General features: G+C 40.1%; 1 protein-coding gene across 1 annotated transcript in view; it reads left to right on the top strand.

Annotated features, from left to right (window-relative positions):
- Nucleotides 1–23,128, top strand: part of plxna1a (plexin A1a) — a 269,839-nt gene that overhangs the window by 203,342 nt on the left and 43,369 nt on the right. Inside the window, 7 exon segments of the mRNA XM_034144547.1 lie at nt 353–504; nt 1,604–1,724; nt 2,190–2,326; nt 5,307–5,474; nt 13,798–13,891; nt 16,147–16,383; nt 21,661–21,804. Of these exon segments, the coding sequence (XP_034000438.1) occupies nt 353–504; nt 1,604–1,724; nt 2,190–2,326; nt 5,307–5,474; nt 13,798–13,891; nt 16,147–16,383; nt 21,661–21,804 (1,053 nt within the window).

The following is a 23,128-nucleotide window of genomic DNA, read 5'->3' as shown; positions in this document are numbered from 1 at the left end:
GAAGAAAATGGAAGAATCCAAATGAAAAGTTCAACATTTAAAATAAAAATTACCCAAATAATCGATATAAGCTAAATATAGGTAATGAAAATGGAAAATAAATCGAAAATGTAAAGCTTTGCATATTATCCATTAGCATTAAACTAATGGTACATTTCTGATAATAATACCTATTTACTACTGATTTCATTTGCTAAATAAAAAACATGAAATCATGAAAGGAAAATATAGGTAAAGAAAATGAAAAATATTTAAATCAATATGTAACATTTCAAAGCTTTGCATACTCAGTGAATGACATAGCATTTGTTTTGTATCAATCATTTCCTCCATCTCCCTCTTGTTGTTCCAGTTGTTCCCTGAGACGGGGCCTCGCCAAGGGGGCACCCGACTGACCATCCTGGGGGAGAACCTGGGTCTGCAGTTCAGAGACATCCAGATGGGCGTCAGACTGGGCAAGGTGCCCTGCGTCCCCATCGAGGAGGAGTATGTGAGCGCAGAGAGGTACGTTCAGGGACAGAGGACACACTCACAAGCACAGAAACACATTCACACACTGTGACAATGGCACCTCAACCAGAACACGTTTTTATGTGGGAGCATTCAGCAGCTGGATGGATGGTGGTAATAGGGTTTTCTTTGTGTGTGAATTCCATCTGTTGTTCCCCTCCATTACTCCCTACATATGCTCTTTCCTTTATTTTTCTCATCCTGACATTTACTCCTCTGCAGGGTCCTACACGGCTGAGGAATTGAGTTCACACAGATCAAACAATCTCTCTGTGGTGCACTTAGTTGGGAAATGACGCATGTTGAGATAGAGAGCATCTCTATTCAAATATTACACACACATCAGTTATTTTGCACATTCTTCCTGACATCCATGCAACACTTTAGCATGTGTAAGATGTATTATTTAATATCTACCCTTCCTTCTTCGCTAGTTTCTTTCTGCTTCTTTTATTCCGCCTGTCACTCCTCCTGAAACACAGATTAAATCTAGTTTAGTACCATGTTACAATGCATACAATATGAAGCCTAAAGCACATGGAGGTGAAATCCATACTAGATTAAAAAAAAACCTCTTGATTAACAGAACCTGTAAAATATAGTTATGGACACTCAGCTTCTCCATAAAGGGTTTTCATCTCTGGAGCACATAACTCCCTGAAATAAAATGAATTCCAGAAATAAAAATATTTTACAGCACAGATTAAGTGCTGGTTTAAAGCAAACCCGAGTTCTAGACCCATTAATAGCTCATTGTACTATAAATTGCCAAGGTGCATTGTGGTATATGTATTGTGTGTAATTTCATATCTGTAGAGTTGTGTGGTTGTATAATTCTAAAAGCTGTATATTTTAACTACACTACATGAGAAGGACCAAGAGTTCAGAATTAGCCATATCTATAAGGTCTCTGTTCAGCCCATCATTTTCAGGTTATGTTTAATTGCATTGTCCCTATCAAATAAAAAAGGTATCACATACTGTGACTGCAAGCTATGTTGCATTATGTTACATATGTAAGCGACCAATTTAAAAGCAGCATTTGGTACGATTTTAGAGATTTTGTAATGACTTTTTACCTCTCCAACCACAGAATAGTGTGTCTGCTGAACGACGCCACCAGCTACAGGGTACAGGAAGCCCCGGTGGAGGTGTGTGTGAGGGACTGCGTCAACGACTACAGAGCGCTGTCGCCCAGGCCCTTTACCTTTGTGGTAAGCACCATACAAAGAGTCTATATGTTCTTTTAGACCGTGATGACTAAATAAATATCCTTATTTCATGAAATGTCTCTAGTAACTGAGCAAAGGGTTCAGTTTAAAAAGTCAAAATACGCCCCATAGATGATTTATAGTATTTCTGTTTTAAGTTACTACAGGTTGAAGTGTTTTTTATAAATAAATGTCTATAACTAAGGCATCTCATCATTGATTATGATGTCATCTGAAAATATGAAAACTCCAAAAGGTGCATTGAAATTACAGATCAAAACAAATGTACATGATTGATTGAATCGTAATCCAGTGAACATATGTAATTTATGTTTAGACTATACATGTAAAGGCTGTGGTCCTTGAAGTCTTCTTGATGTTTCTTGTAACATTTCTGGGAATAACCGAGACTCAACCATTTTGATTCTATTTACTAAGTGAAAATAAATGTTACTCCCTCTCCTCCAGACTCCATTCTTCACCCGTATCCAGCCTTCTCAAGGGCCCATCTCTGGGGGCACCCGGGTCACCATCGAGGGAAGTTCCCTCAACGCAGGCAGCTACGTCTCAGTGGGCATCGGACAGCAGCCCTGCTACTTCAAAAAGTAAGGACCATGTGTGGGGAGGCTGTAGCTCAGGAGTAGATGGAAGTCCTCCAACTGGTGGGTGCTGCGATCTCCAGCCCCTGCAGTCAGCATGTTATCGTGTCCTTGTGCAAGATGCTTAAAAGGGGCCCTATTTCCTTCCCTTTCCTGTAGTGTGTGTATTGCAGGAAATCACAAAGATATGACATGTCATCATTGTGTAAGGTTAGCATGTTGTGTGTTTGTTTGATCATGAATGTCTGTTGCATGCTTGTTGCTCTCTTTCTGCCCTCACACAGGCTTTCCTTAATCTAGTGCATGAAAATATCCAGAGTACCGACACACTTGCTTGTCAAATGCCTGGATTAGCCTCTCACAGCTAATCTCTGTTGAAGCCGCCGTATGCTAGCTTTGATGTGACTGCATCATTCCTGTGCTTGCATTAATCCAGCAGATTCCACTTCAACACAGCAACTCTGTCCTTATCTGTCACACCCTAACTGTGTGACCGTGTTTGTGGCATCTTGTGAAGGTTGCCGAGACATGTGTGTCTTTGTGAATGGGGTTGCTATGGTGACTGGACAAGGAAGATTTTTCCTTTTTCACTCTGTCACACTCTCTCCCTCTCCGTGTGACTGTGATGGCATATTGAGGCACAATGGAATGTGCAACACTACATTAAAGTGTACGCACACACACACACACACACACACGCACACGCACATGCACACGCACACGCACACGCACAGACACCAACACACACACACACACACACACTGCTCCTGTGAAGTCATGGCCCAGAAAAGCAGCCACCACTCAACTGTGCTAAATACATATTAGATAGAGAAGCTACTGGGGACTGCAATTTGTATTTTGCCTATGGGACATCCACGCATGGACACACACACACACACACACACACACACACACACACACACACACACACACACACACACACACACACACACACACACACACACACACACACATGCTCCCCCAGTGTTTATCGACTGGTGTTGTTGAGCCTTGACAGTGCACCAATCATAGCAGGCATAAACTTCATTAAACATGACTTCACATGACTTGTTTCTCATTGTTGTATGTGGCTCTCCCTACATTGAAAACTCACATTTCATTCCTTTCTAAAAAAAAATGCGGTACATGCCATGCTATTGTACCATTTGCCGCGTGTCATGCCCTCTTTTCCCACGTTCAACACTGTCACTTACATAAAGGCAGTAGTTGCTCCAAAAAACTTTGAAATAAATAAATACAATAAATAAATAAATACATAAATAAACAAATACATTCATAAATTAATAAACACATACTGTAGAGCAGGGGTGCCCAATACGTCGATTGCAAAGGTAGTGTGGGTAGATCGCATGGCATCCATCCTTACTATGGCATTTGCCACTTGATTGACGTACAGGTAAGCCAGTCTGAGATCTCATCTTTTCTAACACGCAGTTCACCACGCATGCACGGTCAACTGCGCCAGCTGCAAATCACCGACGAGCTGATTACCTAGTTAGCCTTCCAATTTATACAATTCTACTAAAGAAAGGGTATACAATTGACATAATGACCAAAAATGTACTGAGTTGTATTGTGCCATACGGGTTCTTGCAGTTATGCAAGGTACACCAACATAAGGTATACTCAGTATATATATACATAAATATATGTTTAGCATTTTTAATGTAAGGCAAGGCAAGGCAAGGCAAGTTTATTTATATAGCACCTTTCAACACAAGGCAATTCAAAGTGCTTTACAAAAATGGAAGACATTAAGAAAATGGCATTTAAAATCAGTCATTAAAAAGAAAAGATAATAAAATAAACATTAAAAGAAAAAATACATGGATAAAAGTTACAGTGCAGTTTAAGATGTGAATAGTTCAATTAAAAGCAGCGGCAAAAAGAAAAGTCTTAAAGATTTAAAAGTAGTAAGAGTTGCAGCGGACATGTAGGTAGATCATGTTGACTTGGTCATTTTAAAAGTAGCTCCCAAGCTGAAAAAGTGTGGGCACCCCTGCTGTAGAGGATGGCTTACACCAGCCATACAATATACTACAAAAATGACTCGAAGGGAGTCTGAAAGAGTAAATGATTTGATTTTCAAAATATAAATAAAAAATAGGGTTTGTCAATAAAAATACATCTAGCAAAGCCTTGCATGCATACCTAGTTTGCATAATATGCGGACATATATAATTGAAACAAGAACAAATGCCTCTTAATGCCATGTGTTAGTGCAGCCACAGACAGTAACATGCACACAACATGTAGATTGTTGCTGAACTCAAACTGTTATAAGTACACATTTTTGGATATCACAATAAAAAGGCTGGAAACTTAACACATTAATTCAAAGAGCTTTACTGCAGTCAAAAACAAACATAAATACTATATGAGACAACTGTAATCCCTGTGACCCAGCAGGCCAGAAAGGATTTGACTTTCTGAAGTGCATTGCTCACAAATGGGATTATCTAATCAAATTAGCAGGTTACAATATGACTTTGAGAGGGAGAGACTAATTGACTTTACAGACTGGACAATGGTAATTACAAGCACAATGAGCAAGTCATTAAATATGTCATGGCTTCAGATCGGACCCCAGTATTTAGGGACTGTTGCTGGAACTAGAAACTAATCATTGCCTCTGTATTATAATAATTCAGTTTTAAAGGTGATTATCAGATTATTCTGGACCGCTTCTTGGCAGGATGTTGCAGAGGGGCTCCCACCATTCCCTGCAATCTTGTTCGTGTTTGTATCCTGCATCGCTCTATTTATTAGAAATTTCCTGTGGGACAGGAGAACTCCAATATCTTTCAAATATCACAACAGTTTGTAATGATATTGTAGGAATCTGTCTTCACAGTGTGCCTGAGGGCTCTGAGGAAATGTAGAATCTCTCTGAGTTGAAACTGTTTTCTGTCCAATGCATTTTTGATTCGGGATCATCCAACTTTTCTTTTGTCTGTCCTTCCAGGAGGAATGCCAATGAGATAGTGTGCATTACCCCAGCTGGATCAGCCGTGAGCAGTGCGTTAGTCACTGTGGACATCGATGACGCTGAGCTCCAAAACCCTGAGGTGAAGTTTAACTACACTGAAGACCCCACCGTCCTGAGGATTGAACCGGACTGGAGCATTGCCAGGTAATGTGCTATGTTTGTTGTCTCATTTGTGGTCCATTCATTGCTTGGTGTCTTTTTTTGTCCATCGACCATTTTAACAAATAACACATTTTGGTCAGGATAGGATGTTGGAACTGTTATAACAGCCAAATAAAGCATAATATGCAGTGAGCCAGTCCATATAGCAAAAGGAACTCTGTCAGGGTTCCTATTATCCCACTTATTACATGGCTATTACTAAATAAATCAACAATTTGACACAGCAGAACGATTTGAACATGATTTTATTGATTACAAAAATGATCATATTGCTTTCCCAGAGGAAAAGTAGTCCATTCTTCTGCTTAGTGACAGTTTGAACTGCAGCGACGGTTCTTCCATTTTATAGAGATACAAAAAATGACGGCAGCACTGGTAGAGGTTTTCTATTACTGTCAAAGTATTCACATTTTATTTTCCATTAACCAGTCTTTAAATATTGCCAGAGCCCATACCCTGTTCCAGTTAGTGTTTACGATACCACTTTACAATAAGACTAATATTATATATACAATTTACGAATAGTTTGAATTTCATTTATTAATTAGGTTGTGAACACTTTATAAATCATTAATAAGCTTTTATAAGACATGAGATAAACAGGGCAACTGTGACCGGTTGCTTGCCAAATAGTGAGCCCACATTTATCTGTACTGATAAGCTACTTAGCTTAACTCGTCTTCTTCATCAGCCAGCATCCTTGGTATCTGTTGTTCACTGAGTTGATTCTCGCTAAGTAGCCAAGGCTTAGTCATCTTGCCAAATAGTGAGCCTGTGTTGATGTATGAAAACTATGTTAGAACTGGTTTATATATGGTTCTTAATTATTAATAAAGTGTTTACAACCTCATTCATAACCCTTTATGAATCCTTTATAAGGGTAGTCTTATTGTAAAGTGGTACCGTGTTTACTTCCTGTCTGTCTTCTTCTTCTGATTTCTTTGACGTCTTTTATCCAGCTCTGTTTTCTTGTTCTAGTTCTCTTATTCTTTCATTTACTTGGTGCAGTTCACCCATCATGAATCTAACGTGTCCTGTTCTCCCCAAATATGAAAGAAATAATACTCAAAAACGATTCCATGGTGCTTTTATGATGGAGGAACACAGATGTGATTTCTTTCCACGGCTGATGTTAAATTGAGTAAACTTCACTACGCGGATTGATATGATTGGTATATAATAATGCATAATGGCCGTTAACATCAATCCAAGCAGCTCTCAAGAGTTCCTCAAAGAGCTCAATAACTGCACCAAAACAATCACAATTCTTGTGTCCAAGTGGAAAGAGGTAGAACGTGTTTTTTGCGCAAAACTGTAGGGCGAAGTCTCACTTTAAATGTTAAACTAGAGTTTGGTTTGGATTGACGTAGATTGACAGCTCCTCTGGGGATTTTTCATCCAACTCAAGCAAGATATTTTTAGTTGGAAAATGATCAGTGGTGTAGTCTGATTGTCTGATTTGAGAAATGGCCGTGTCAGCCTGTCAGATTATACAGCCCATTGATTGTTTGAATTAGATTGTTGATTGAAGAGGCAGTTAATACTGATCAGCTGATGGCACATGAAACAGTTCTCTTAATGCATCCCTCACTCAAACTCAGATTTGCATATCCTGTAATGCAGTACTGCCAGTGGGAGGGCAGACACAGGAACACATTGGTCTTTATGATGGAGACTTCGGTACCAAACCTTTTCCTCTGGCTTCATATATCCTGCGTTATTTTTCAAAACGGGAGGTCGAGTGATATTAATATTTATTGGACTAATCAAGGATTTTTTTCTTTCTTTTAAGTCCAGAGACCTCACCCTACAGTCTTCTACCAAAAATGAGACCAGTGTCCCTCCCCAGGACATCTGTGAAGGATAGCCTTCCACCTCTCTAGGCTTCCATTGCATAAGATCTGAAATGAGTCCATGTCTAGCCCGCCATTGAATTTCATATCTGCTGTAACGTTGGGTGATTCTTCCATGATCAACTTTGTACTCTGCGAAGGAGGTTATTTATTTGTTGGTTCTCTTTTAATTGAAGTCCTGTTGGGATTGGGTTCATATCTCTAAGTGTATATCTAAGAGCAACATGTTGGCGGGTGACAAAGGTAAAGATCTTTCTGCTTAATTTTCATGTCTATTACAAAACACCTCCTGTGATTCAACATTGCCAGATCACTGAGTTTACAGTATTGGGTATATATTACCCACCTGTTCCAATAATCCTATTTGATCTACCATATGTCAAAACACCTGCTGCTTTCCGTTCTATATTTTCTACACTTATTTCATTAACTATCTCTCTCAATGTATTCAAGGTGCTGATACCGGCAGCACATGTTTGTCCTTTTCCCCTCCTGCCCCTCCTTTCTTCCCTTTTTCTGTGTTGTTTTCCTCCCTGTGGTGACTCATCAGTAGATGGTGGCAGATAGATGCAGAGCTTGTTAGAGAAGAGTGTTGATGAATCCTGCCCTGCTCCCTTTGCCCAGTAGGACTGACCGAGAAGCAGCTGAGGCCCAATCACTGCAACACACCCCCCTGTGAGGGTGTGTGTGTGTGTGTGTGTGTGTGTGTGTGTGTGTGTGTGTGTGTGTGTGTGTGTGTGTGTGTGTGTGTGTGTGTGTGTGTGTGTGTGTGTGTGTGTGTGTGTGTGTGTGTGTGTGTGTGTGTGTGTGTGTGTGTGTGTGTGTGTGTGTGTGTGTGTGTGTGTGTGTGTGTGTGTGTGTGTGTGTGTGTGTGTGTGTGTGTGTGTGTGTGTGTGTGTGTGTGTGTGTGTGTGTGTGTGTGTGTGTGTGTGTGTGTGTGTGTGTGGCACTCAAAACTGAGGTTCTACTTCAGGAAGCTCACTCAGGGGTGATGATCCCAAATAAAAAAATGACACATGCACGCACACACATATCCACACACCCCACTGATTCCCAGAGTCCCTGAAGTTTGGCCCTAGATCCCTCCTCCATCTGGCTGTGAAGACAAAACAACACACACCTCACCAACGGCAACAAAGCTGTGTGTGTTGCTTCCAGCTAGTGGAGGCTTTAATTTAGCTGGTGCGTTTCAGCCAGTGCCCTCCGTCACAGAGGCACGTGCTGGCTCAGGTAGAAAGTAAAACGAGGCAGTGCGATGTGAGATCATATCGGTTCATATCGGCCTCATTGTCTGCCTTTGTGCTAATACATGCACGCCTGAAGAGCATTACCATTCTGCTTGGTTGATGATAGCAAGAGAGGATGAAAGACAGTGAGAAGAGAAGACACCGAGGGGAGGGAGATAGAGTGCATTATCAGTGTGCTTGGCTGATGATATTACATTTAGGGAGAAGACAGAGCACTTCAAAAATAAATCAATGACTGCTCATCTGGGACACCGGGGAAAGATATTTGGGCAGCGGCAGAGGTTAGAGAAGCAATTTTGGACATAATATTCAAATCTCCTCCCAAACCAGATAGATAAGTGGAGCTTAGAATGGGGTTTGCCACTCCTTCTGCCAAGGTGCCTTTAAGCTAGGCAATGCCTACTACTCCAAGGCTGCTGCTTAATGGTAGCCATTAGAAAACGATTTCACTAATACTGGCCAGGTCTAACTACCAGTGTTCAGACAGACAGATTTGACAAAATCCTGAAAGAATCCATGTTTCCTCATAAACTACAGCTTAACAACTAATATTAATATAGGTCATTACAACCTATTTGTTTTGTTTTTTTGGAGGTCAGTCTATAAACTAATGTAGCTGGAAAGCTAACGACTGACATGCTACAAAGCCAGGAAGATGCTACGCTAGTAAGTCACAGTAGTTTCACTGCAGCACTATAAGTATGGTCAGTGTTGGGATGTAATAATGTACATGCACTTAAGTATTGTGCTAAAGTATAATGTTGAGTGACTTTTACTTTTAATATGTTCAATCTATGGTGCTTTATACTTCTTTTCCACAACATTTTGGAAGCCAATATTTTACTTTTTAATTTACATGACAGCTTTAGCTACAAATATGAAATAAACTAATACATGAACATCGATAAACTGTGATGAACATATTACCATATTTATAAGTATTACCCAGTGATTTAATAGATATGATTCTGAAATAGGTTATTACTATTAACAAGTACTTTTACTTTTGATATTTTTGATATTGATGTCAATCATTTTGTACTTTTACTTAAGTAAGATTTTAAATTCAGGACTTTATAGTATTTTAACATTTTGGTGTTACTTCTTCCACCGCTAGGTATGGTCATCTGTTATGCATTTAGAACAGCCAAATCATTCCCATTATCATAACAAGGATATCTGGCGTCTTGTAGGATTTTCAGAAGACTTTGGCACCAACGTCCATTAAATAATGACATGAATTTTGTCAGAGGTCAAGTTCATAATATATGTTTTTACACACTAAATATGACAAGTCCACTAACATGTCTGAATTGATGAATTGGTGACATGTCAATCAGATTTGGAGGGAATTTGGCAAGGCAGTAAATGAGTTTTAATTGAATTTCAATGTCTAGCTAATCTTCTGGTTTTCAGTGTTGGTTGATTAACTTACTGTACAGGAAGCTGTTGACATTTATTTTTGAAAAAAGCTACGATAGGATTTTTGACAGACAGTGATAGAGGATTGGACCGAAGAGAGGGTCAGAGAAAAGAAACACAGAGGGATTAGCACAACAGAAAGGGAGGACAGAGTTGGCAGAAGAAGAAAGGGGTGCAGTCAGAGAGAAATGCTAACAACAGTGGCTAGATTTCCCCAGCTATCCCTGAGAGTTTATCCTGATTGTCTTGTTGTCTGTTCTCTGAAGCATGTACCTGAGCTAAAGAGACTCACTTAGACAAAGAGAGGAGCACAGGGGACAGAGGGACTCAGCACAAATATACATCAAGCTGGGGAGGAGAGGGGGGGGAGTAAGGGGGAGGCAGAGGACAGGCTGTGTTGTAAAAAGTGCAGTGTGTCTGGTCCCATGATGCAATTGTTGCAAGGACATAATCATTATGTAATATCTCTCAATTTATCCATTGCTAATAACATTTAAAAAAGAGAAAGTGATATCAATGAGAACCTAAAAGTAGACGCAGACAAATCTTGCTACACCTACGTCAGTTGTCAAAATATTGGTCAAAGGCTTGTTATTCTAAGTGCCAGCTAAGATCACATTTTTCACATTATGCTGTTATCCAAAGGAATCTCGGATGAATTGGAATCAGTTGCCTCAGTAATGGGCAACCTGCCAAAAAAAAAGCACTGTAGCTGAGAAGAATAGCCAGACTTGAATCATTTTCTCTGCTATCAATGCCAAAGATGGTACGTCTACCTTTATATAGTACTCCATTTCCCTCCTTATCATTCCCACATGCTGTTATTTTAAGTCTTCCTGGATTACTGTGATATGAATGTCTAGCCAGACAGACTCTCTATCCAATATATTAAGAGGCTCTGTCTTGGCTTCCTATCACCAAATCACTCACTCTGCTGTTGGTGCTTTTACACTAAGTCGTTCTGGATAAGTGTCACATTAATGTCGACAATGAAAAGACACCTGCGTTTAAGGAAATCAATGGTAACCCACCAGAAGGAATGTGCATTGTTATCCTCCTGAGATACAGGGTTGAAGAGTGTAATCTCTAAACTACAAGTCAATGTCTCAGTGAGTAGAATGATGCTAAAACATTACTAGATAGTCATGTTGTCTGTCTTGTGGCCTTTATAATGGCCTGTGGACAAGTAGTCTGGATCAGGTATCTATACCTGCAGGGAGAACTTCAACTGCCTCGGATTAAGCAACGATTTGAACTAGCAGAGCGATGTCCCTGCTTCCTTTTGAGGGAGGTAGGACTCAGCAGACATTGCCCCATCCTAATATTGACTGGTGTTGATTGTCAGCATCAGCCATCACAATGTAATCCTACAATTCAGAACTAGCGGGTCATTGCTGGAGTCACCACTAATCCACTTGCAGTCGCAAAGGTAAAAGTGGTGAAAACACTCCTAATGTCCAATAGCAGAGTCCAAGGGATACTTTATGTGGCCCAGGGCAGGTCCATCACAATGAGGAGATACAGGCAGTATTGCAGGATTACTAAAAGCCATCCAAGATGGAATTCTGGGAGAATGGGGATAACGAACTGGGAAATATGGCCAGCTTTTTTAAGAGATTTTGTAGAGGTGTCCAAAGATAATCGGTCAATATGTGTCAGCTGTCGTTTTTTCCTTTCGTTTTTGCAATTTTACTTTGGGGTTCTGCTCCACAGTATAGAAAAAACAGCAAAATGAACAACACAGTAGACAAGTCAGTACTCAGAACAATGACTGAATAGTAATGGCCACACCAATGGAGATACCCAAGCAACAGAGGGAGTACATTTGAATAACACTTGTCTTTATGGTCAAGACTAGAGAATGATATGCATTACACTTCACTCACATCCAGTCTGCAAGATGTCCACAGAGAGATCATGACCGTGGGTGTTGGCCACAGGTGTTTACAGTACAATCTTCACCAAGGCCCAGAATACCCATTCAGTGCCCACTGCATGTGTAAAGAAAATGCTCCAATGTGCACTAACGGAGCTGCATATCCTTTATTACTTTTCCAAGATAGAAGGTTTCATCTCAGCCTTTTTTATGTCAGACAGCAGTGTGAGAGACTACAGTATATCCCCCCTCCGGGCGGTGAGGACCCTGCAGGAAGACACACAATAGGGAATCGAACAGACTATGTTTCTCTGAGGGCACAGATAGCAGAGGCAAAAGTGAACGTCCCCTCGCAGAAAACAGAGTAGAGAACTCAGAAGATTCAACTACCACTGTAAAACAAGGTTGGCACAAAGACTGTACGACTTGAAAACCATATCAATCCAATTTAAGTGTTGCAGTGAAAAGAAGAGACTAATTACATTGTCTTTACAAGAGGAAAGAGTCCTCTCATTGTAAAGATTGTGAATTATCTAGGTACTTCATGATCTCAGCCGTAGTAATCTCGCACTGTTCATCAAAATAAATGACTCCACCAATCATTTTGGGTCACGCAAACACAAAATACCACTAAAGGGCAACCAAATCTTTCCAAAAAAATCCCATGGTCCAAATTGGAGAGATGGAATTGGCAATCTAATCAGCTGTAGTACCGATTCAACAAGCATGATCAGTCAATTCATAGAGACTGATTACATCTTCTAAGAATCAATCCATAGACATTGTTACACCAACAGAGTGAGAGTCTGCCTTCACACACCACTCACCAACAAAATGATACTCAGGCTGAAGCCAACTTCTAGCATTGTTATTTTCTGGATTCAGTCCAGTGGGCTTCACTGGCAGGCGAGCACATACTTACTGTGGATAGAGTTGTGATTACAGAATGAAGAGTATCTCTGCGGTTCTTTATCACTCTGCCTATTTCTCTCCTTGTCCTTTCTCTCTTTCACTTTCACTCACATATATGCTCCCTCGTGTCCTTATTCTCTCCTTTTTATCCCTGTTAACATTCTATAATAACAATATTAACACATACCTTTTTTTATTTTGCTGCTGCACATGGCAGTGTTTATGTTATACATTTGTTTTAATTTGTCTTTTATCATAATGAGAAAGTGTTAATTGATCAAAGTATGATGCAAAATGCTGTGTAATACAGAACAACTCAGTGAACTGTTCACTGATGTATTTCATTCGTTTTTTGCCACACTTTTTGCAGATTTTGAAATAGAGTATATGCTTGCAGCTCATACAGCAATACAACAGATGTATGGTTATATTCAGGCATTCAAAGACACTTGGTCTTTGTTTAATACAGAAATAATGTACAGCAACTACCATGAACATTGCTATCATTCAATGGAAACTAAATTATTTCTCTAAATATAAACAAAGTGCATTTGTTAACTTATCCTAAACACACATTGACCACCACCCAACAGCTTTACATAACTCTAGCGCTTCATTCCTGTTAGTATATTTAAGGTAATGGTTATCATTGGGAAAATAAATTGTTCTTATACAAGCATAACCCCTTGGGGAAAGTGTTAGTGCAACAAATATATTTTTTAATTTAATTAGCTGATTTTTTATGATTCTTTCCCACTGAATCTTTATTGTCTTTCATTTGAATGTTTAAGCGGACGTTGCCTTCTGCATTGGCATCACTCGGTAGGAACGTTACTCACAGACGGAATGTCCAGTACATTCGGCCGCTACCAATCTCAATTCAAATGGAATCAGGGACAGACTTGTTTACCCTGGATAAGGGAACCTACTGTACATGTGTTGTTGTTGTTGTTGTTGTACTACCTTCTTCTTCTCCCCTCTCTTTATTCCTACAGTGGTGGCACTCTACTGACAGTGAGCGGGACCAACCTTGCAACCATCCGAGAACCAAAGATCAGGGCCAAGTATGGGCAGGCAGAATCCTTTCATGTGAGTATTGATGTGACACACACACACACACACACACACACACGCACACACACACACACACACACACACACACACACACACACACACACACACACACACACACACACACACACACACACACACACACACACACACACACACACACACACAGACTAACATTAACAGGCAGCCCAGTGTACGTAGAGCAAATATAAATTCACAAACGCACCCTGGCAGTAGATACATACTACATTATTCATCTGTACGCGTACAGTACATACATTAACTGACACATATATGCAGGCATACCCCTCCGCATACACAACATGATCTACAGACAACTTCTTCTTCTGTGCCACTAAAGGTGGCAGACAGACTGTCTGTGTGAGTCTGCTCCCTTTACAGATACAGCTTCAGACAGCTAACGCTACCTCAGGCCACATAGCTTTTCAAATGTCAGCGCACCACATGAGTGTTTGTGTCACTGAAAGAAAGAGACAACATGAGAGGGACTGTGTGCGTGAGTGAAGGAGAGACAGATGGAGATGTTTGGGGAATAAAGACGAGAAACAAATTCAGTGTCTCATCTGAAAAGTTGAAGAGCTTCGTCAATTCTATAGATTCTCAAAGCACTTTGGTGATTGACATTGAGAGTTTAAAGCTCTTATAGTTGTCAAGGTTGAAAACTTCACATCAAACTGAGGCACTCCAACCTGTTTACGAGGCAAACAGAATGCATCCCACACAGCCCTCTATCAAAGTGCTACTTAAAGGACTATGTTTTTAATGCTGTCGCCCATTTAATACAAACCACGAATACTGAAATGACAGCCTTTTTCCAAAGCATATCGGGGTTTCCCACACATAGACTTTACTTGGGCGGGCCGCCCACGTATATTAACGTACTATATTCCGCGACCCATTTAGGTTTAATTTTGTTTGAGCACGACGCCATCTGCGATCGATTAACTAGCGGACAATGATCCCTCGCTCTACCCCTCCTGTACCTGTTCGCTCTGCTGTCGCGTGAAGGGTCTGCTCTATGCGCTCCGCAGTAACCCCGCTGCAAGGCTCCGGTGAACAGTTCACCCACTAGCACCCCACCCCCCCCCCAACCGCCACAAGTATCCACAAGTATATTTCAGATCTGTGGGAAACACTGCATACACTATGGTGTTTTTACATTTTTTAATACATTTGCTTCCCTTCCAAACAGCCTTTACTTTTTCATTTCATAACTGCGTGACAGCCAACTTCAGATAAGAATCAATCACAATTAACCTCATGTCCACTTTACACAATAATTAGTGGTATTACTGCATTGTATGGCAATGCAATTGGACGTGGGGATAGATTTGAAATCTCTGTGATCTCTGTGACTAGCTTTGAAAAATGTTACTCCTTTTGCACCTCTTGTTGTCAAAAGATAAAACATGAAAGCAATTTATTTAATATTTACATGTTTTTATTGTGTTTAGACACACGTTAGCTTAATATCTTTTCATTCGCTGAATTTGTTTATATACATATGGAGTTGTACTTAAAGGGGCCCTGATATGTTAATTTTCTGGTACATATTTGTATTTTGTGTCCCTACTGTGAAATGTCTACATGATGTAATGGTCAAAGGGAGGGAAATTATACTATGCTATAATATATTATACTATAACTAACTATACTATACATATTATACTATTTCACCCATTATACTATTTAACCCACTACAGGAAGGGAAAGGGGAAAAACCTGAAAAACGAAATAGGGCCTCTTCAAATCTTTATTTATTCATACACCTTTTGTATTTAGTAAATGGTCTACTTCCTATAAATTGAAGCAAACATGGCCATGACATCTTGTATTCATGTATTCTCCAAAGCAATAATGTTAAATATCCTCCAGTACAAGCAAAGGAACACAGGCCATTGTCCATTATTAACAGTTGATCATACATTTGCAACCAATTTACATTTCCAATAGGCATAACAGCACTGCAGCTACACGGGGCATTGACAAAAGGGATGGTTCATTATACCCGGAAGATCTGTTTTTAAATAAACGGATAGCCTGCAGGTTATTCTTACTATTTTATAAAGAAGGCCATGCTACCTGTTTTATAGAAGACATCCTCCTCTCAAGAACACTTTAACTTGAATATTATAAAAACGAGTGCATTTAGGTTTCGGTGCACATTCATTGTACATATATCTTCATAGAGAGAAGAGATTAAGAATAGTCTTTTACGAGGTCTAAGGTCTTTCTTGTTTCCTCATTTTCAGAACTGTACGGTGTATAATAACTCCGTCATGGTGTGCCTGGCTCCGTCGGTAGCTGATTCTGAGCTGGGCTTCTCCGACTCCGGCACAGGCCCGGATGAGATCGGCTTCTACATGGACAACGTGAACGCTCTGGTGGTGGTCAACGAGACGTTCAGCTACTACCCCGACCCCGTGTTCGAGCCGCTCAGCCCCTCAGGGATACTGGAGCTCAAACCAACGTCGCCGCTCATTCTCAAGGTCAGAAAAGCACTGTTGTTTTCCAGATATTACTTGCATGCATGAACATTTCAGTTTTTTTACCTTGACATGGTAACGTTAGCAAAATAAATATTGAAAAACAGGTGTATATTGAACATGATCAGTGGTATTACTTTAGACAGCGCATGCAGTATGAACAAGGGAATCGCCACCCTAAAGAAAATGCAAAATGTTCCTGTAATTATACAATTAATCAGATTTACAGATTTGATTTGAGTATGTTTAGAGATAGACAGTTGCTTTGTGTACTAGTTTAATTAAGTTTGTGGAAGAATACACATGTTGAACTACAATTATGCCTGTATTTGGTTTTATTAGCTGTTTGTATCTGCCATTGGTATTATATTATACCATATATGTTGGCCTCAATGTACTGCTATGATTCATTCTTTTTGAGAGCATCACTAAAGGCAAAGCGAAATGTCCCAGACAAAAAGTCGACATCATCTTCAGTCTATACATACATAAGACATCTAAACAACAAAGCAACAGGTAGTGGAGTGAAGTAGGTTTAGTTGTACTATTATCATATTATAATCCAAATATAAAAGGTATTATTGGGAAGAAATGGAGGTTCAGGCCATCATTTCATTCTATAATAACCCTTTTTGGCAGCGTGGGTAAGTTTCATTTCAAACTCTAGAAGAGAAAAGGCTTTTAGGATGGGGAATAATCGATAAGTTTAGCAAATGTAACCATAACGATGGCTTTCTAAACAGAGCTGCTAACGTTACCCTGCACTCTGATGTATCCAGAAACACAGTGGTCGTTGTCGTTGTACAGAGCTTAATCCTAATAACATAAAATGTCAGAACTGTATGTTGATGTGTGTTTAGGAAGATTGCTTTACAGAACAAAATTTCAAAAGAGAGCGCTTTTCTTACAATAAGATCATTTTACTTACAATAAGAAAAATGCACATAACCACCTAAGCAACCATATCAAAAGGTTTGTTAAAATGATTTTGTACCCACTTGTATACCTTATACACACATTGTAATTACATTATTCAAACCTCAGTCTCAGGTGGTAGGTAGATGTTTCTCTTCTTTCACTCGTCTGCTAAAGTCCCAAACATATTGACCTTATCTTGTATTAATAATGGCAAAGCCTTCATACGCCGACACGTACAAACACACACTCACTGGTATATTTTTCCACAAGAAGAAAATTGCTCTCAAATGTGTTTACAAGGTCTTTTGGAGAGGAGGAAAAAAATCTCACAAATGTTTCATTTAAAGCTGAACGAAAACGTCCACACTTTCCAAGGCCGATTTATTTCCTTCAGTTACTAACAGCAACTTCTTTGACTGACGTCCTTCTCTGCAGCCTCGAGCCCTCTTAAATGACAGTCTTTTCAATTTGTGTAATTATTTTCTAGTGCTGGAAGGGCAGTGTTGAAGCACGCAGTCCCAAGATGTAGGACATTTGAATTATTTTCGTTTTTATGTCTATAAACAGCAATTGGATTTAAGTATATGAAATTAATTGCCAGTTTTTATCCTACAAAACTCGCCTGAAATATTTATTCTAAGAGTTATTGGAGAGAAATTAAAGTAGCTACAGTATGCATGCTATTACTCATGTTGAATTCACTGAAATAACCAGCAGAACAGTGTCTGCAAATAACAATCGATGGGTTAGTCAAGAGGGTTTTTCTGGCCCAGGGGCCCAAAATGTCATGGCCCCCCCTGGCCTTCACCTTTAAAATGTCAAAGAGATGAGTACAAACCAGGAAGAGACTTAGAAAGGACCAGAAACAGATACAGACTACAAAGAGACACAAAACCACTACAGAGCGGGAAAAAGACCACAAAGAGACCAAAGCAACTACGAAGACATACAAAATGGCTGCAAAGAGACCACAATCAGACAAATAACAACTACAAAGAGATTTAAAAAAAAAGACTACAAGTGAAGGAAAACAACTACAAATCAGTTACAATACAAACAAAGAGACTACAATTGGACTCACAAAAACGGTGAAAACAGAAGGGAGATAACAACCACAAAGAGACATACAATGACTACAGAGAGACTCAAAGTACTCTAACGGGGGGGAAATAAACTACAAAGAGACACAACGTACTACAACGGGGGGGGAAATAAAGTACAAAGAGACACAAAACAACCATTAATAGACACAAAATTACTACAAAAAATAATACAAATAGACAAGAAAAGATGCATTACCACAAAATGAGACTAACAAAGACTATGACCCGAGATAAAACAACCACAGAGAGACACAAAGCTACTTCAAAGAGACACAAAACAGCTACAAACAGACACACACCATGTGTTTCCTGCTTTAACAGAAGAGCCACTGGGGTCTTTTTGCAGGTCTTTGCACAGGGGCCCATTGTCTCCTAATCCAACCGTGACATATAAATACTAGTATTAACTATTGACACAACATCGTTAGTCCTGAAAAACAAATGTTCTTCATTTGAGATATTGGACAATAATTGTAATTTATTTGAGATTAGTGTCACATTGATGTCCTATATTTAATCCAGCGTTCAGTGCTTTTATCTTCTGCAAGAATTCGCCTTGACTATCTCTTATGTTATCACAGAGAGAGTCTGCTATGCCGTTTATTTCCATGAAGAGATCGAAAGCGGCATAACCGACGTCATTTATTTCTTAAACGATAATCTATTAGCGAAGAGCCTCTCAGTAATTTCCAAATCTCCTGCTTGGCTTGCCGGTGGAACTGCCTACCCATTGGAAGCGCTGATGAGATGGACAAAAATGCAATTTGGCAGCGTGTGATGCTGGGAAGGGGGGGGGGAGAGGGTTGCATTTCTCAGAGATGCGTGCACTGCGCTCGCCACGCAATTAATTTCTCATCTGAAGTGTCGGCTGTGTTGTTACCGAGGTGTGTTAGGCAGGAGAGAAAACATTTATCTGGTCTTGGTGTTCCGTGAGTGCTTTTGCTGTGTGTGTTTGTGAGAGTGTGTCCCCGCGTGATGCTTCTTTCCTGTACTGTGTGTGTGTGTGGCAACAGCTCCGTGTGTGGCTTCAAGTGGAGTGCATGCGTGGCTTGAACTCTGCATGTGTGTGTTGGTGTGTGTGTGAGATGGGATGCATGTTTACAGGGCTGCAGAGCGGGCTGGCGGCCTGCAGAGACGATGGATTGGAAAACGGAGTCTGTCTCTGCGTCCCACTGCTGAGCCAGCGGGAGGGCCTGGCAGCTCTCTCCTCTCCCCCCTCTCAGTCTATCTTGCTAGCTCCCCAGCTCTGGTTTTTTTCTGCTCATTCCCATTTTCTTTTCTCACTTTAGACTCGAGTATAGTCCTTTCATCTTTTCCTCCCTCCTCTTATAATCGTTTCTCTGCTCTCCTGATGTTTTCTTGCCTCGTCTTGTTTTCTTTGTATTCAACTTTTCCCCTGTTGCTTTTTGTTTTCTGAGTCCCCCCTTTTCACACCAATCCCCCCGCCCCCTTCCATAACAGACACAATGTGTGTCAAATTGGATCTTGATATGGAAATGAAAAACTGGAACAGAATATTGACACATGTTTAAAATGACACACCTCCGGTACAGACTTTAGTGGACTAGAGACAAAGCAATACCAGTGGGTGAGAGTTGTTGTGACTTCCAACTGCCTCTATAGTAAATGCAAGCATGGGCACACTTATTCTACCTTCAGTTTCATGTCTTACTTTCCTTCTCCAGCTGGCTTGAGGACTCATGATGGGTTTAAACAACAAAACAAAATAACAATATTCGTCTTAGAGTACAGACCTTCATGAATCAAACATATAAAAGATGAATAAGAACATTGTATCAGTAATTCTACAGTTGCCAGTAAACAATTGATGATTGCAAAGTAGTAAACAAACAGTTTTTGCTTCAATTAGAAATCTTTTGATATATAAGACAACATTTATATGTGTTCGTATCCATAGTGCTTTATTTCCTTTGGTAGTTTGATATGAAACCTTTCAGCCATTTGACTCTCTCTGTGCATCTAGTAAAGGTTGCTTCCATAGTTCATATTTGCAACATTAACAGTTCTTAAGGTTGATTTACTTTGCATCAAGCATTTTCCTGGCTGTTAGACTTTAGTTGTACATCTTCGAATAAACCGTCCACACCAATATTAGCCAATGGGTACATCATGGCAAAACATTTTTAAACGTACTCAATAAGACCTTGTTTTGTGTCTTTTGTGGTCGATAAAGTTAGTAGTATGACAAAAATAAGTAAAAAGTTGCGACGTAGCGGCAGCACATAATGCTTGAGCCCTTTTTCCATATTTCATTCAAAGCTTGTCATTTACTATGATGATCACAAAGCAGTGACGTGCGGTGAGGTTCATGGCTGGTGAGGCACTGACTCTATCAGTCAGATTTACAAATGTTATTATATTTTGACCTAATCGGAATATTCTGTTATTTTCAAAAGCTTTTTCAGTCTGATGCTTCGATTCATTTTAAACAGACCGTTCAACAAAAGGATACCCACACAATGTAGTTTCATTTAAATATTGGATTGTTCTCTAGTAAGATCCCATTTTCAATAAAATGTTGGATTTACCTTGACTTGAAGATGAAGTCCATGCGCCTATCCTTCTGGACAAACATCTCTAATACTTTGTTGTAAAAGTCCTCCTTATCTTCCTGTAGTTTCAAAACTCTAGCTTGTTGTTTGCGTCTACCGTCTCTGCGTAGAATAACAGTAGCAACAAGATCCTGTGGGCTCACGTGTGGCAGATTACTGTCTGCCTCACCTTGAGTCTTTTTACTGTGCTTTTATGTCACATCAGCAAGACTAAATATCTCAAACAGTGACGCACATACATTACATACATTAGCTAGACTATGGAAAGTCAGCAGGACGCATATTAAAGTCTCTGTAAACATTATATTGGCGACATACAGAGTGATAGCAACAGGCACGCGCCAAATGTATGCGTTCAACCTATGTTTCGAGGGATTACGCAATCCGAGGTGAGGCTCGTCGCTGCCTCATCTCGCATCTCTCATCGTATGGGAACTGAAAATACGCCATTTCAGCCATTTTTCCTACAAATATGATCAAAATTATTGGAATCATACAGAAAATACATTTATAGCACAGACCAGTGGAGAAATATTATTATTTATTTCATTTTATTGTTATTTGTATTTTTACTTTTCATGAGTGCCTCACCTGCCTCCCCTGACCGCACGTCACTGACACACAGTATATTTGCTTGAATGAGTTGAATGCCTCTCCTCACCACATCTCTCTCCGTCTGTCTTCAGGGTCGAAACCTGATCCCCTCGGCTCCGGGGAACAGTCGCCTGAACTACACGGTGCTGATCGGAGAGACTCCCTGCATTCTCACCCTGTCTGAGAGCCAGCTGCTGTGTGAGTGGCCCAACCTCACCGGACAACACAAAGTCACGGTGAGTCATGCTCCTCTGGTGCTCCGCCTCTATCAGGCACATCCTCATCTGACGTCACTTCCTGAAATGATTCCGTGCCATTTTGGACCAGAATGCCTCGAATTGATTATCCGAAAGAGTCCTCGCTCCAAATTATGGGCTGAGACCTTCATGCTAGACTTCTTTCTTAATCCATTTTTTTACTACTTATCTTTCTTATTCATTAAACAACTGGGTCAGGTTTTAGTATGCCTGATTAATTCCAAAAAGCAGTTTATAAAAGGACCAAAAATACCACCTGCTCTACTTGTTATGTGCGCACTGACACAGTAATTCATGTTTATGAATATAAAAACACGGCCGCCTGACAATCTCAGCCCATAATGTCACTCTAACCTTGTTTATGAGTTATGTGAATAACCCTTTCTAAACAATTTCCTCTTGACAGATTCAGCATACGCTTCATTGCGCTTGCACACCAAGGCTGCTGTTAAATATTTAACGCTTAATTAACATGTTGATCTTCATTGGCCTTCAGATAGCCTGTTGCTAAAGTGGAAGTTTCAGGAGGTAGACCCCTGATGAATACCAATGACGGTACATTCAAATACAAAGCACAGATATGCAAAGTTAAGTGCTTAAGAGTTACATTCGCTAAGGGTGTTAACATCCCAACTCACAGGGAAATCACTTTTTCACATAACGTGTTGAAACAGGAACACCGTGAACGTTTGCCAATTGAAAACCATGCTTGTGGTCGAATTGTCAAAACAATCAATTTTCCTAACACATTTTCTTAACCTCTTAAGCACGGCGGTCCCCCCATTGGACCCCTCCCACCGTTTTTGTTTCGAGACAATGTCTCAGGGCTTCTTAACATTTATGAAACTATTAATGTGTAGCACCAGATTAACGGGAAGAATCTCAGCTAACTGAAGATATGAACCATTTTTACCAAAACAAAACACAAGTCTCATAAGAAGGGTCTAAATGACCCCTGAGCGAAAGAATTCTAACGCACTGCGGCACACAATTCAAGATAAAGATACCCTTATTACTTATCGTAGCTGCACATACAATATAGCCGATTAAAGCTGAGACTCCACAGATTATGTAGGTATAGTATCATCACTGAGCGATCCGAACTGGCGACAGGGGAAGCAAACACAGACATCACAACACGTACCTTTACGGAGCATTTACGGCAGATCGTTTCACCGTAGCTGTCAATTAGGTCAAAAGACGTGTTCAATGGCATTAACACTAGAACCGCCAGAGATTTTTTATACCTAAAACCACCACCTGGGTCAAATTGGCCCGCTATTAGAATGCATTGATTTTCAAG

This window comes from Trematomus bernacchii, unplaced genomic scaffold (genome assembly GCF_902827165.1).
Source record: "Trematomus bernacchii unplaced genomic scaffold, fTreBer1.1, whole genome shotgun sequence".
NCBI classification, from domain to species: Eukaryota; Metazoa; Chordata; class Actinopteri; order Perciformes; family Nototheniidae; genus Trematomus; species Trematomus bernacchii.
This window is presented reverse-complemented; position numbering and strand designations above follow the sequence as displayed.